A 15,088-nucleotide genomic window follows, 5' to 3' on the forward strand; every position below is an offset into this window, starting at 1 on the left:
GGGGGTTCTGAATATTTTTGGGACAGCTGAATATAAAATACTTCCAACACTTATAACAAAGTGATAAAGAAGCAAATTATTTATATAATGCCGACCACTGTATAGCTCAAGAGTTTCATATTTCATACAAATAAAGCAAAACTGGTCATTCCATACTCAAAATACAAGGGCACTCTGAAGCTGTTCCTTATTACAAAATTATGGGGAGTTTATCCATCTGACTCGACGTTCACAACTTCATACTATGCAGATCTTCTGGAGAGCTGGCGTAAGGTGACAAGAAAGAACGAAGACATTTCTCTGCTCTATATCGCCTACCAGACTGGCATGATGGCCTCGTCCATCCTGACACCAGGGACAATCTTCATGCTTATTGTTGGAGCTATTACTACGGCATATCCAGGTAATCTACATTATATTTCTTTCAGCAATTTGGCTAAACTTATTAAAATCGGGGTGATTAGATACTGGCAAAGGCTCGACGAAAGGGGCAATTTGCTCGCAAGGAAGCCAAACAATGTGGGCAAAATAGTTATGTACATCATTCTTTAAACTGGAAAAGAATGGAGGATTTTTAAAAAAATCTAAGAACAAAGCAAATGTCTCTAGTTTTGTGCATACAATTCATGAGAGGTTTTTGAGGCAGAAAAGGATTTCTTCCACCCTGAGCTGGGAATTGTTAAAGGGACATAACTATGTATTTGTTGAGTTTTTTTTTTTTTACATTTAAGTCATGAGTACATTTCGCAATGGAGCAGTTGGAGTGCAAACTTGTTAATTATTATTAAGTGGTTGGGTTTTTTCCAAAACTTTATTTCGTTCTTTTTTATTTTGATAACTAAAGGTTCCTTTCAAAGTCTCCTGAATTATAGCTCGTAAAGACTGGTATGAAATTAGTTTTATTTCATTCTTCTAAAATTCTTCAGAGCGTAGGCCTACTCTTTGTCAAACACAAAATGAATCATGGTGAAATTCGTGGTGGTGTCATTTCGTGTTATTCCTGTTGTCCCCAGAAATCCCGCTGTTTGGCAGTCTCATTCTGAACCTGATCCCAGTTATCATATTTGTTGCCCTCGTCTTTATGGCCCAAAGTAATACACAGGTAATGGTGGTATTACCCCTTTTGGCACTTTATTGTAGCGTAAGAGAAACATTCAATACCTATTAATTAATGAAGTCTCTTTTTGATAAAGAAACAGATTATAATAAAAAAAAAAAAAAAAAAAAAAGATAACACACTCTCTTAATTACTTTAGTTCCGTGTTACAAGCTTAACACGCATACCTCATGATCTCTCAAATTCACTCCATAAAACAATAGTAACAATAACAACAAACACTCGCAGCAAGAGAAACAATTGCAACAACAACTAACTGTAACAATGAAACCAACAATAATACACCTACTACACAAAAAAACAACCAGTTCATGCTACCCCTCCTTTGAAATAGTATGATTTAGTGCCCTTTAATAAATGAGCATACCGACGTCTGTAGTGAGCTGTAGCATCGCACGCAGGAGGTTCCGATTCGATTTCCGAGTTGGGAGAATTTCAGTTGGATATTTTGGTAATTAGATTTGAATGCTGTAATCCCCCTTAGCTGGGTTGGGTTAGCAGTGTCGAGGCCTAGATCTAAATAATCAATAATAATGTACTGATTTTTCCCGGGGGAAGAGAAAGGGCGGGTAAAACACCTACATTATTTATTTTAGTGTTTGCACGTCCGTCCTGCTCACTATTCCCCTTTCTCCTCCCCCCCACCCCCCGGCCCCATTTTCTAGCTCACGTTCGCAGCAATAGTGTCAATCATCTACTCGCTTCTCATGATGATAGTTCTGGCGGGGCTGGTCAAGCAGATGGCCGATTACGGATTCTGCTCTGTGACCACCATCTTCATGGTCACTGTCATCGGCATTTTTGCTTCGGCAGCGTTGCTACATCCGCAGGTGAGAAAATGTTCTCTTTGTTTTAGTAGAGGTTCTACGGCGTTCGCAACTACATAAGGTCATATGAGCGCCAGGATATTAGAGGTGTTACAAGAGAGTAACAAACATAAAAAAGAAAAAGGGGAGATAAGGACTTTATAGATGCTGATAGGAAAAAAGAAGCAAACCACACCAGAGCACCCGCCAACCACTCACATTTGTTCTCTCTGAGAACAGTTAAGAATAATAAATAACATTTGCTTAGTGTATACCAATGCTCGACACTTTACAATACATTATTACCTCATCGTACACTAGAACATTCAGAAAAATTTTCATACGGAAGCATACAAAGCTAGCCAATAAACAGTGAAATTTGAACATTTAATTTTATAGACTCCATTTCACCTTGTGGATGTATACACCTGGCGGACTTCTCTCTTGGTTTCAGCAATTTTTTTATTCTTGAAGCTATTTATATATATATATAATATATATATATATATATATATAAGTAGAGAGAGACAGACAAACAGCTAGATAGATAGATAGATAGATAGATAGATAGATAGATAGATAGATAGATAGATAGATAGATAGATAGATAGATAGATACATAGATAGATAGATAGATAGATAGATAGATAGATAGATAGATAGATAGATAGATAGATAGATAGATAGGTAGGTAGGTAGGTAGATAGATAGATAGATAGATAGTTCTCAACCTTTTCACCCCCCCCCCCTTTCAGGAATTTGTCTGCATCCTGCATGGCCCGCTGTACTTCGTGTCTGTGCCGAGTATGTCTGTCTTGCTCATCATCTACTCTCTGGGCAATCTGCACGTGGTCTCCTGGGGTACCAGAGAAGCTGCCAAACCTCCCCCACCCCCGGGCCAGCGGCCTCCGGAAAAGAAACAGGGCACCCTTAAGAAATGGATGACCAAACTGTCTGGGGGAATTGACGTAGAGGAAGGCGTGAGAAGTCTTGGAAGCATTTTCAGGTCAGTATATCTGTAGTTTTCGTTCGTTTGTGTAAAGAGAAGCACGTTGACACAGTTAATAGTAATTTAATGCTAGGAAAAGTAAGACAGACATACTGAAACAACAAATGGAGAGTTGTTTTTTTTAAAGCAGGACCTACCGGTGGCGCCCTCCTACCACCGACGTAATTTTTGTATTACGGTATTATCATAACCAAAAACACATTTTAATAAACTATATTATCTGTACAAACCTGGATCTATTGGGGAGGGGGGAATGTTTAAATGTTGTATTGAAGTCCTCAGCTTAGGAAATCAAATGCAAATCTCTTGTATTGAGACTTTACATGTTTTTATTAAATACGTTTGTGATTTTCTATTGTCATAATTTTAAAATCACTTCATCAGTCCGTATTGTTGATTTGAATCATCAGTCTACAGATGAGATTCTTGCCGTTCACAATCAGGATAGCAGTTCGAGCTCCTAAACTTGCCTATTAAGGACTTATCACCTAGATTCTGAAAGTGCAAGTGGTCCTTATTGAAGACAACTTCTCTGGTGGGAGCCAATGAAGACAAGGCAAAATTGTTCCTCTCTCTCTCTCTCTCTCTCTCTCTCTCTCTCTCTCTCTCTCTCTCTCTCTCTCTCTCCCTCTCTCTCTCTCTCTCTCTCTCTTTCTTTCTCTCTCTCTCTCTCTCTCTCTTTCTTTCTCTCTCTCTCTCTCTCTTTCTTTCTCTCTCTCTTTCTTTCTCTCTCTCTCTCTCTCTCTCTTTCTTTCTTTCTCTCTCTCTCTCTCTCTCTCTCTCTCTCTCTCTCTCTACCTCCCTCTCTCTCTCTCCCTCTCTTTCTCTCTCTCTCTCTGTCTGTCTCTGTCTCTCTCTCTTTCTCTCTTTCTCTCTCTCTCTCTCTCTCTCTCTCTCTCTCTCTCTCTCTCTCCCATTCACATAAAGTTAGATTGAAGAAATAACCAAAAATCCTGCGTGTCCACTATATTTATATCATCCTGACTCACATGAACATTATCTTGACCTCTGACACCTCCAGCTGTGTGTGCTGCTCCACGACCGTTGCTGCTCAGCCTGTCACTCCCGCCAACTCACTCGCCCAACATATTATACAGGAACCAGAAGCTCCCGGAGCAAGCGCTGATGGGAACTCAACTCAAGGTTTGTTCACATGCTGTACTACAGTTTTAGAAGAGGTTTTACGGCGCTCGCAACTGCATAAAGTCATATGAGTGCCAGAATATTAGAAGTGTTACGAGAGAGTAACAAACATAAAAAAGAAGGGGAGATAAGGATGATAGATGTTTGATAGGAAAGAAGAAGCAAACCACACCAGAGCACCCACCAACCACCCACATGCTGTACTGTGCAAAATTGCTTGTTTGCGTTGATGCCTAAAGAGAGAAGTTGTTTCGTGTCGAGAAAGTAAGTTGTTGATTTACTTGATATATGTTTGTACTCCTGACAAGAATTTAAGCAGCTTTTCTAGCAATTTGATTATTTGAAAACAACCAAAAGCAGTTCCCACTGCTAAAACAAAACCCCAAAAGACGAACTAAAGCAAACAAAACCCTCCCCGCTCCTCCTAAAACGGAACAAGAACAAAACAAAATAAACCAAGCGAACACTAGCCCCCCCCCCCCCCCCCCCGAAAAAACAAACCTGAAACAAAGAAACTATGAACAAAAAAACAACATATGAAAAAACAAACAAACAAATAAACAAAACTCCAAAAAGTAATAAAAGCAAATAAGAGAGATATAGCAATTAAAAGAAACTGAGCATTTTCAGAAATACCAGAAAAGGGAACCCCTTCATTTAAAGCTAGAAACAACTGTAAGTCGCAAATTCAACTAAGTGTTCAGGGGGGATTTTAAAAAAGAAGAAAATTAATTAACACCTTCTCCTGTTGTCAATGCCAATGAAAACGTAACACCCTCTGTTTAGACCACTAATGAGACCACTTATAAGTCACTATCTATCAACTTGCCAAAACAACAAGAAACTAACACCGAAAGCGGTGAATCAGCCAAAATAAAAATTAAAAAAAAACAAATTCAGAAATAACACATAAACTCAAAACACAGTTAACTTCGACACATGGGGAGTAAAAAAACAACAACAACAACAACAAACTAATGAGCATTACGTCGGTAAGTTCCACGCTTATCTATCGTGTAAAATGGCAGCTTGAACTTTGTGCTTCAGAGAAAGTTGAGAATTGAGATTGTTTCAGAATGCATATCTGGTCTGCCGGGATAATGATGGAAGGTTGAAAGTGCATGGAGCTTGCTATGGAAGAGCAAATGCTATTTACAATTGAATATTTTTAAAAAAGATTATTTTAAGTACATTTTGCAGTTGAACAGTAAATGTCATTAATTTATTGTCCTTTATTTTTTTTAATCGATCATTTTAAATACGTTTTGCAAGACCAGCAAAATCCATTTGTATTATATCAATTTTTAAATCTATTATTATCAATGCATTTTTTTCAATTGTGTCATAAAATGCAGACCACGCCCCTGAGCCCGTGCGGCGTCCTCATTGGTTGGAGACTGTGGAGGCCGTGAGAGCCCCGGAGCTACCAGAAAAAGAGACAGCGTTTTGGAAAGAGCTCATTGGTCAATACCTGTATCCTATGGAGAAAGATGAACAGCACGAGAAAAAGGTATAGTCTGTAACTAATTAACAGATCCTTTTTTGACAAACTATACTATTTCATGGCATACACTTCTGTTTTAGTGTGTATTTCTATTGGGTACGGGTAAAATTATTTTGTTTCTCTACTCTCATTTTTTGATGCTCTCGGCCTGTATGTTTGTTTGTTTTTTCCTTTCTGACTCTCACTTCATCCATATTTTTTTCTTTGCCTGTGATTTTTTGTGTGCCTGTGATTCTCTCTCTTTTACTCTTCTCTCTCTCTCTCTCCCTCTCTCTCTCTCTCTCTCTCTCTCTCTCTCTCTCTCTCTCTCTCTCTCTCTCTCTCTTTCTCTTTCTCTTTCTCTCTCTCTCGGTTCGTCTATTTCGTAATGACATACCACAATGTTCCCGTTACCGAAAAAATGATGAAATCGCAAGCAAAGCTATAATATTAAGGGAGTGTCAGGAAATTAGGGCCGAAACACTTGCTTGAAGGGAGGGGGGGTGGGGGGGGGTTCTTCCTCTGAAGATCTCCTGCTGTCCACTCGCCCCACGAGTTTTCTCCTACTACATGTGGATGCATCACCCCCTCCCCTATTCCTCCCCGCCCCCTTATTCTCTTTAACAACCCTTTAAGGGGGGGAAAAGTGCACAAGAGGGTTTATGTATACCTAAAGTACAGTGCAAGTCAGATATTGGTGAAATCAACCTAGATTGTTATTCAACTACCTCATCGATCTTTCAAAGTGGTTGATTTTCCTCAATATGTAAACTTTGGCTTCACAAGCATTAGTAATGTATACCAAGAACATATTATTAATACCACACTAGATCCTTTTTGAGGCAACTCTAAGATCCGTCAAGATGAAGAGTTACCTGCTTTTTTAAAAATGTCAACAGTTTTGAGCTTTCAAAATGCAAAAGATTCCATATAGTTCAACTGAGTCATTTAGGCATAGTTTATGATTTGACCATCACATTCATACATAAATCTGACAAAACAATTTTAGTGACGAAAGAACAAGTTTGGAAATATCATTTTTTTATTTGAAAAAAAAGGTGTTTTCTCTACCTTGTAGCATATTATAGTACAAACCTGGTTGGTAGCCTATAGCTTTGAAAGCAAAAAAGTAGATACACTTTTGCTACACGTATAAACCACTCTAATAGGTCTAATAAGTATCAAGCAAATATTAATGCAGCGCACACAATAAAAATAATAAATGTATTTTGGTAAACAAAATTTCAAGTAATTCAGATCAATGTGTTAAATAGATCAATAACACAAACACGTTATTTGACCGTTTAGATACAAACTAGTGTTATGACTGGCACTTTTAAAGGTAGAAAAGTACACGCAAAACTTGCTTATCTTATTTTCATTCAATGATTTATGATTTCTCTCTGGCGTATATATTTTTTCCAGGTGAAGGAAGATCTGCTGGAACTTCGTAACAAGACGTGTCTTGCATTCTTCCTGATCAACAGTTTCTTTGTCGCTCTTGTGTTGATGCTGCAGCAAGTTGCTCAGGAAACACCCAACCTTTCCATTGAGATCGACTGTCACATAGATGTGAGCCTGCCATTATTTATGGAAGAAAGCAAGACTGTGTGTGTGTGTGTGTGTGTGTGTGTGTGTATGTGTGTGTGTGTGTGTGTGTGAGAAAGAGAGAGAGAGAGAGAGAGAGAGAGAGAGAGAGAGAGAGAGAGAGAGAGAGAGAGAGAGAGAGAGAGAGAGAGAGAGGCGTCAGTGGGTACATAATTATATTTTACTATTGTACATAGAAGAAGTGAGTTCGATTCACTCATAGAGAAGATATCTTTTATTGGAGTATCTCGACCCTTGTCAGTATCAGACAATGTTGTTTAATGTGTGTGCACTGAACACCTATCGAAAATGAAAGTTAAATTCGGGGTTCCTACCCCTTAAACAGTTGTCGCCTCAGAACTCTTTTGTCCAAAGTGCCTCTTTATATATATAGACTTCAATATAAGTTAAGATAACTTTCAAACACTCTGAGTGGTCTTCTTGGGTCGACCTGCACGTGGGCGTTTGTACTGATCCAGTGGGTTGATGGCGCTGCCTCAGGCTGACAATGACAGAGTGAGACACTGCAAGCCTACTGGCAACTTCTCGGGCTCCAACTTCATCCTGCAGTCATGCCACACTCTAGCACGATCAAAGTCTCTCAGTTTTCGTCTTGGTGGAATGGTGATGCGATACTGGATTTTTCGCAAACGGCGGCTTATATTGCCACCAAAGCGAGCATAGTTCGAGACCTATGTCCGTTTATGACGTGCACCAGAAATATAAACTGAAGAATGTCTGTGGTGTCACACACAAGTCGATAAAAAACAGCAAATTTGGCTAAAATTCCCCGAGGATTTCCTAGCTGCACGTGGTGGTTTTGCCCTTTTAGGAAACTCTGCGGTACGCATTGGTTACCCATTTACACTTTCAGAGCAAAACATTTTGAAACATTTCTTGCTGTCTTTTTTTAACGGATTTTAAAAAAAAATGAGGGCTGTCTGTAAAGGTGGTCCTTAACTTATGTTGAAATCTGTAGATTAATTACACTTAAGGCCCGGTTACCCGAAACGATAAATTGTACAAAAACTGGACGATCTACCGATTATACGATAAATCGTCAGGTGTAACCACAAAATTGTACAAAATTTGGACGATTGAACGATGGTTTGGAGACTCGGTCGAGAAATCAAGCACTGCTTGTTATTTTTCGTGCGATCACGGTCAAATTTGGGGGAGACGCGCTGTGACGTAGATTCACTTTGAAATTTGCTGCTGCGCAGAATTAAACTCAGGGCTCAATAAAAAAAAAAATTATAGTAGGTAAAAACTGTTTTCATATTCGGAATCAGCGTCTCAAAATAAGCATAAGCAAAGTTGCTCGCGGAGAACCTGGTTTGGAGCGTTACTTATATTTTAGCAATTTTATTATTTAGTTGATCGTCAATAATTGTGAAACTGTGCATCAAGGTCACTCGGTGCGTTGCACATCTGCAGTCAAGACATAGCTTCCAGTTCTACACACAACACGGTAGGCCTACAGTATGGCAACCCTTTTGTAAAGACACAGTTCTGCGATATCAAAATGTATAGGGAAAAGGGAGGGGGGGGGGGGGGCTTCTGTGATCTGGAGGTAGTGTTCGCCTTTCATTCATTAGGTCCAGAGCTCCAAACCTTCACATAGAGAGCAGGCAAATCGCTGACGTCGCAAAGAGACATGGTGGCTTTATGACGAGGAATCTCCTCAATCGAAAGAAAACTGGACGATAGATTGGAACGTGTAAACAGACAACGCAGTTCGATAAAACGGACAGTTCTCTCAAACGACGAATCTGATACTATTGATCGTTGCGTGTAAACGGGGCTTTAGGACAAATCAATAATTCTGACGCGACGCAGTGTTGAAATGACGTAAAACCCATGCCAAGTCATACCTAAATCCCAAAACAAAACAAAATAAATAACATACGCTTAAATCTCCTCTTTTTCCAGGGTTTTGAAGGCGAGGCCTTTGAGCCCATCTCGATGGCCTTCACCCTGGTGTTTGGCATCCTGTTAGCCCTGCAGTTTTTGGCCATGCTCGTGCATCGTCTTTCCACATTCCTTCACATCTCAGCTGCAACCAGCGTTAAAGAGATCTCTGGCACTAAAGTCCAGGGCGGTAAGTCTTGTGCATGCTTGTAACGTGATTGTAATTCATTGATTGTACATGTAATTACTGTTTCTTGCCTTCATCGACATACATTGTAATTCAGTTGTCTTAGTAGGCGGGCTGCCCCAAGTCTGCCTGTGAAGGCCAATTTAGTCTTCGTGCAACACCTCATCCCAACAGAGAGACATAACAATAAATCGATAAGTTGTATGCTTCCCATGAAATCTAGAATGTTTCTGAGTGTTCCAGTGGTCTACTAGGATAATGTAGTTGCAAAGCTCAGATTGCATTTTATAATGCAGGTGTTTTTAAAACCTCAATCTCATTGTGTTGCAAGTGCCGTTAAACACGTACTAAAACTAAACTAAAACCTCCATCGATACAATTTAGATGGTATTCTAGACGATTTTCAATGCTGTCTGGTCAGGGCTAACCCCAGATGAAACGAATGGAATATACTAGTAGAAATACCCAGACACCTCAATAGAAATTCTCCCAACCCAGGAATCGAACTCGGGTCTTCATTAAGCTACGGCAAAGCTCGCCCTTATAGCTACACCACAGACGCCGATGCAAAGAGCATGTTGCAGAGCACAGATAATCTAAATGCAATTACTGATTGATATTGTCATTATTGTTAATGTAATTGTTATTGTTTTTGTTATTGTTTTTGTTACTGTTATTGATATTGATATTGTTATTGTTATTGTTGTCGTTATTGTGATATTAGTATTATTGTTATCATCATCATCATCATCATCATCATCATCTTCATCATCATCATCATCATCATCACCATCATCCTCATAAGAGGAAGAAGGAAAAGAAGAAGAAGAAGAAGAAGAAGAAGAAGAAGAAGAAGAAGAAGAAGAAGAAGAAGAAGAAGAAGAAGAAGAAGAAGAAGAAGAAGAAGAGCCCAACAAATACATACAATGTGCTTGTTTTGACTTCGTCTCAATTAGAGAAGGGTTACATAAAAAGCATTCATTTATCTGCTTGAAATGCTCTAAACCCTTACAATGTCGATGTAATTTCATACTACAATCTTAGTTCACTCCAGTCCAAAGCCGATAGAATTAGTAAAAGACCTGAATTAAAGAGGACAAATGAATTACGACGACGTGGGCGACAACGACGACAACGATGATGATGATGATGATGATGATGATGATGATGATGATGATGATGATGATGATGACAACGACGATGAATACACCGACAACAGCAACAAAAACAAAAACAAAATCAACAGCAAAAACAACAATAGCAGCAAAAATGAGTTATATTTACTCACTAATTTTCTCTTATCCTCCCCTCCCCCGCAGATTCCCTCTCAGGCAGTGCTTCCAATCTGTCCTCCGGACTTTTGGTCGACTGGGTCAAGGAGATGCAGAAGGTCAAGGCCCCGGAGGAGGAATCGGAAGACTTGCTGAACCGCGACTCGGTGCAGCTGGATATTGGTCAGTACATGATGCAAGTGCACACCCTTAGAATACCCAGGCGGGGGGTAGGGGCTCTCAGGGTCTAGATAGAGGTTACGGTGTTCAACTCTCATTCAATAGGTCCCGGGTTCGAAACCTGAAAGGGAATGAAATTTTGCTCTTCTTAAATTTTCTCTTTTCACCTCCTTTCCTGTTCTCTATGTCCTGTCGTCTGCTTTCGTCTCCACTGTCTACCCTCCCTCCCCTTTGCCCCCTCCTCTTGTCTCCTGACACTTTCTGCAGCCTTTCTACTCCTTCTCCTTGGCACCTCTTTACTGTTGTCTTTCTGTCACGCCCCTGATCTTATGGTAGGTAACGTCTATTACCTAGCCTTCTCGGATAAGGGTGAAAAATCTTGGAGCTGCCGTGTGCAAGTTGCGCATGCTAAAGATTCCATGGTGATCCAAAATTCGATGAGAGTAGGCTTCGGTCGCCACCCGGGCAACATTCAGAATTAATTTCTACCAAACTGAAAAATGTTTAGTGTGTCCCGCGCGCTCATATGACTTTATGCAGTTGCAAGCGCCGTAAACCCCTTACAATAACAAACAAGAATGCCAGGGTTCTAACTCCACTTTTTGCGAGACCGAGTTGCACACAGTCATAAAGCAAGACCAACGAGCCATATTTTAAAAAGTGCGGCTTTATTAATTAAACAAAAAAACCCGTCTTACTCGTTCGAACAGTAGATCTAGACAGTGACTGACGATAATAGACACTGACTGGCGCTAATGCTCAAAGATGAACGAACACCTGGACACAACTCAGCAACACGACACATTGAGCGACACTAACAAACGCTGTGATAGGCGAGACAACAAGTGAATAGAGATGTAACAAGATATATATTATATCGCACTGACTTCACATTACTGACACATATGTTTTTCACACAGTGTCACTGTCAAAGCCTTCATACAATCTAAACTGTATTCATTTTAGTTTGGTGCTTTATAAAAGAGGCGTTTTAGCTGTAAGAGTGTGTATTTTTTAATTCCATCGTATCAAAACTATGCGTTGCCATGGAGTTAGAGCTCTTTCATTCTAAGGGCGCTAGTGAACAAAAAAGAATGCGCGTGTAAATTTTACTGTATTGTCAAGAGCCTGCGTTTGTCTTCGATGTAAGTCTATGCTTTATTAGTGCATTCTTGTACCTCTGTTGCTGATTGATGTTTTTATTATAAATAAAACATCCACAACCAATATAGGGATCAAAGGGGAATGACTGAGAGAAGAAGGTCGGTCGGCGTGTATGGATGAGTGTCCATGTGTGCGTGTATGTGGTGGTGGAAGGGAGGGGGGGTGTTTGATGATTATAGGCATAGTAAAAAAAAAGGTTGCAATGGAAATATGAAGGGGGAAGAGGTACGACCAGATTCGAAAAATGACACTTGACCATGATGACATGCTGTCAAAACAAGAATAATGAATATTTGAAGCATAAACCCAACTTTGAGTACTTTTGCACATGGCAAATTTTACGGCAATCATAAACTGCTGATGAATATTTCATAACTATATTATTATCATATTTAACCCTCCGGCGCCCTCAATACATACCTGAAAAGTAATCTAACTTTACACTTCTGTCCTCAGAAGCGGGAGACGATGAGGCAGACAAGACAGCGGAGAGAGAGAAAGAAAAATGGAAACGCTTGCGCTCCAGAAAAACGATGAGGAAATCCAAAAAAGCAAGAACTGTACCCAAAACCCTGGACGACCAGTTCACCAAGGTAGGTAGACAGTAATATTCCATGTGAACTTGATTAAATAAGTGATTATCTGAGTATGCTATTGCAGCCTGCGAACAGGGAAAAGTAAGATTTGATAAAGATCCTGTCACAAAGCCTGTTGGTGAAGTTTAGTATATTATTATTAGAGCCACCAAGATTTTCCGTGGGGAAAGTGATGCCATTTGAGTAGGAGTGGGGTCTAAGCTTTTTTGTCTTCTTTTTCAGAACGTTCCCACCTCAGATCGCATTTTGACAATAAACATGTTTTGTGTTGCTTTTGATTGTTAGGTTCACCAGCTGCAGTATGCACCTTTTGAAATGCAATGCCATATCTTTAAGATAGAATTACAATGCCACATAAGTCGAACACAGCACAGTTTGATCCTGACAGACTTGATCAAAGCACTGGACCTCAGTCATAATTGTTCTAGAGTGTGTCAACAGGGTTTTAAACACTAACAGCTATTATTATTACTGGCAGATGAACCCGTTCTACGAACGGAAATAAGAAAACGATCCTAAACAAGCAACAGAGAAATGTTGGAAGAAGCATTAGGTAAAAGATAGAAGACTAAGAAATTAAAGGACAGGCTTTACGGGTTTCGATAACTAACTAAGGTATTGAGCGGCCGAATTCGTCCGCCTCGCAGTCAAGTGGTTGAGGTATTAGATCTAGCCTAGATCTATCATCTAAGAATAAGATCTACAGAAACAAAAACTTTTGACTTACTTTACTTAAGATATTAGATCTTTTTTAAAAAAATGATCTTACGATCCTGATAGGGGTAAATCCAGATCTAGCCTTAATTTACTCGATAACTAAGGTATTGAGCAGCCGAATTCATCTAAGAATAAGATCTACCGAAGCAAAATATGATTCAGATTTACTTTACTTAAGATATTATTAAATGATTTTACGATCCTGATAAAGGTAGATCTAACCTTACTTTACCATGCCAACTAGCAATAATAAGCCAAACGTCACCCGACAGAAGCAGTCGAAACAAAGGTGAAATGCTCTTTTAGGTTTCGGTTTCTTTGAATTAATAATTTTTCAGTTTTTGGTTATTTGCAGCAAAATGGCAGGTTCCCCCCCCCTCAAAAAATTTTTTTTTTTTTTTAAATCAAACTATCTCATGCAAATCCTCTCCTAAATTTACATCTGCATAGAAAAGTTCACAACTTTCTGTTGTGCGGTTTAGGAATCTATATGATCCAAATATTTTGGGCCACGCTCCATTATGATATGATGTGAGCAATGTAATTGATGGCAGAAAGTATCAGGATCGGAAACATCCCTTTCAAGAAGAATTTTGTCCTCGGCTGTGTTGTCTTGATCTAATTTTCCTGTTAACTTAAGTAATGATCCGAACGGAGTTTTACGTAGAAGTTATAATCGTTTTCGTCAAGGAGAGGAAATGACAAAATGTCAGGGTAAAATTTGTATCAACAAGTTGGAACAAAGTAAATCTGAAACAATGCTTTCTCCTCAGGTCTTCACAAAGTTCGCCGACGAGTCCATCTCTCGCATGCATCCTAACAGCGGCTCCATACACAACGGACCCGCCGGAGGCCCCAAGCGCAGAGCCTTCTCTGACGGCGACAACGAAGACCCCGTGGAAGCCATCTCGAAAGTGGCGGCAACCAATGACGACTTCCGGAAGACAATCGCCCGGAAGGCGACCATCTTGAAAAAGGGTGTCAGTTTCTCCCACGCCGGGACTGGCGTGACAAGACGACGCAGGACCGAGGTGGACAGGTCCAAAAGTAGTCCCAAACGGGTGTCACACGTTAGCATTAGGCGAGAGAGCAGTAGCATCGAAGAGGAGGATGACGACAAGACAGAGGATTCAGCCTTGTGAGCGGTACGATTTTGTGCAAGCTAGAGGTTTTAGTGAAGTATTTTTCCGAACAAACAAAAAAAAAGAAAAAGAATAATTAAAATTGGAGGCAGCGAAGTGATTTTTAGCACTTAAAGCACAGCAAAATAAAAGTACAAATTGAATATTACATTATCACTATCTACCTCTCAGACATAAATCGATACAAACAAAAAAACCCATTCGAGAATCTTTCACATATTCTTGGCGACAACAAAGTTATAATAAGGTTAACTACTTTCTCCAGCAAAAGTCAGTATACTATTGACAGTTCTAGGGAAACAAAAGTCTAATGAAACAACAACAAAAAATAAGCTGGCTTAAGTTATACAGCAGACCAAAACGAAAAGTAAAGAATCGGAAATTTAGGAGAGAAATCTTTTATTCTCTAAAGAATCTATTTTCCCCCAAAGCTGCATCCCTTTAATTGCATTTTCTGAATTGTTGTCTGATACAGTTGGATGCCAGAGAAGAAAGATAAACATTCTTGTCTCTTCGAAATGTCGGAACCTTTTCCAGTTCAAAGAATGGACAAAACGGAAGTTCAGCGCAATGTCAAGTCAGTCGACTGTACCGCTCTTTAACAATGGCTGGATCCTTCTGCTGCTCTCTTCGCTTTGTGTCCCGCCATGTGACAGGAGGGAAGACATATGTCATGTCATCACCTCAACCTTCCATTTCACACTTCAAACCTGAACGATGGGTGGTTTGCTGGTGCTCCGATGTGGTTTGCTCCTTCTTTCCTATCAAACATCTG

At 39.7% G+C, this 15,088-nt stretch overlaps 1 protein-coding gene across 1 annotated transcript; it reads left to right on the plus strand.

Moving 5' to 3' along the window:
- Positions 1-250: 250 nt before the first annotated feature.
- On the plus strand, positions 251-14,439 carry LOC101853676 (chitin synthase; the record flags this gene model as incomplete). Its single annotated transcript, XM_005113346.3, is given in 11 exon segments — positions 251-403; positions 1,014-1,102; positions 1,783-1,947; positions 2,679-2,929; positions 3,954-4,075; positions 5,431-5,585; positions 6,984-7,130; positions 9,078-9,246; positions 10,563-10,697; positions 12,315-12,451; positions 13,945-14,439. Coding segments are annotated over 11 exon segments (1,892 nt in total), but the record flags the coding sequence as incomplete, so codon positions are not given.
- Between the last annotated feature and the right edge of the window lie 649 nt (positions 14,440-15,088).

Source organism: Aplysia californica, unplaced genomic scaffold (assembly GCF_000002075.1).
Source record: "Aplysia californica isolate F4 #8 unplaced genomic scaffold, AplCal3.0 scaffold02025, whole genome shotgun sequence".
In the NCBI taxonomy this organism is placed as follows: domain Eukaryota; kingdom Metazoa; phylum Mollusca; class Gastropoda; order Aplysiida; family Aplysiidae; genus Aplysia; species Aplysia californica.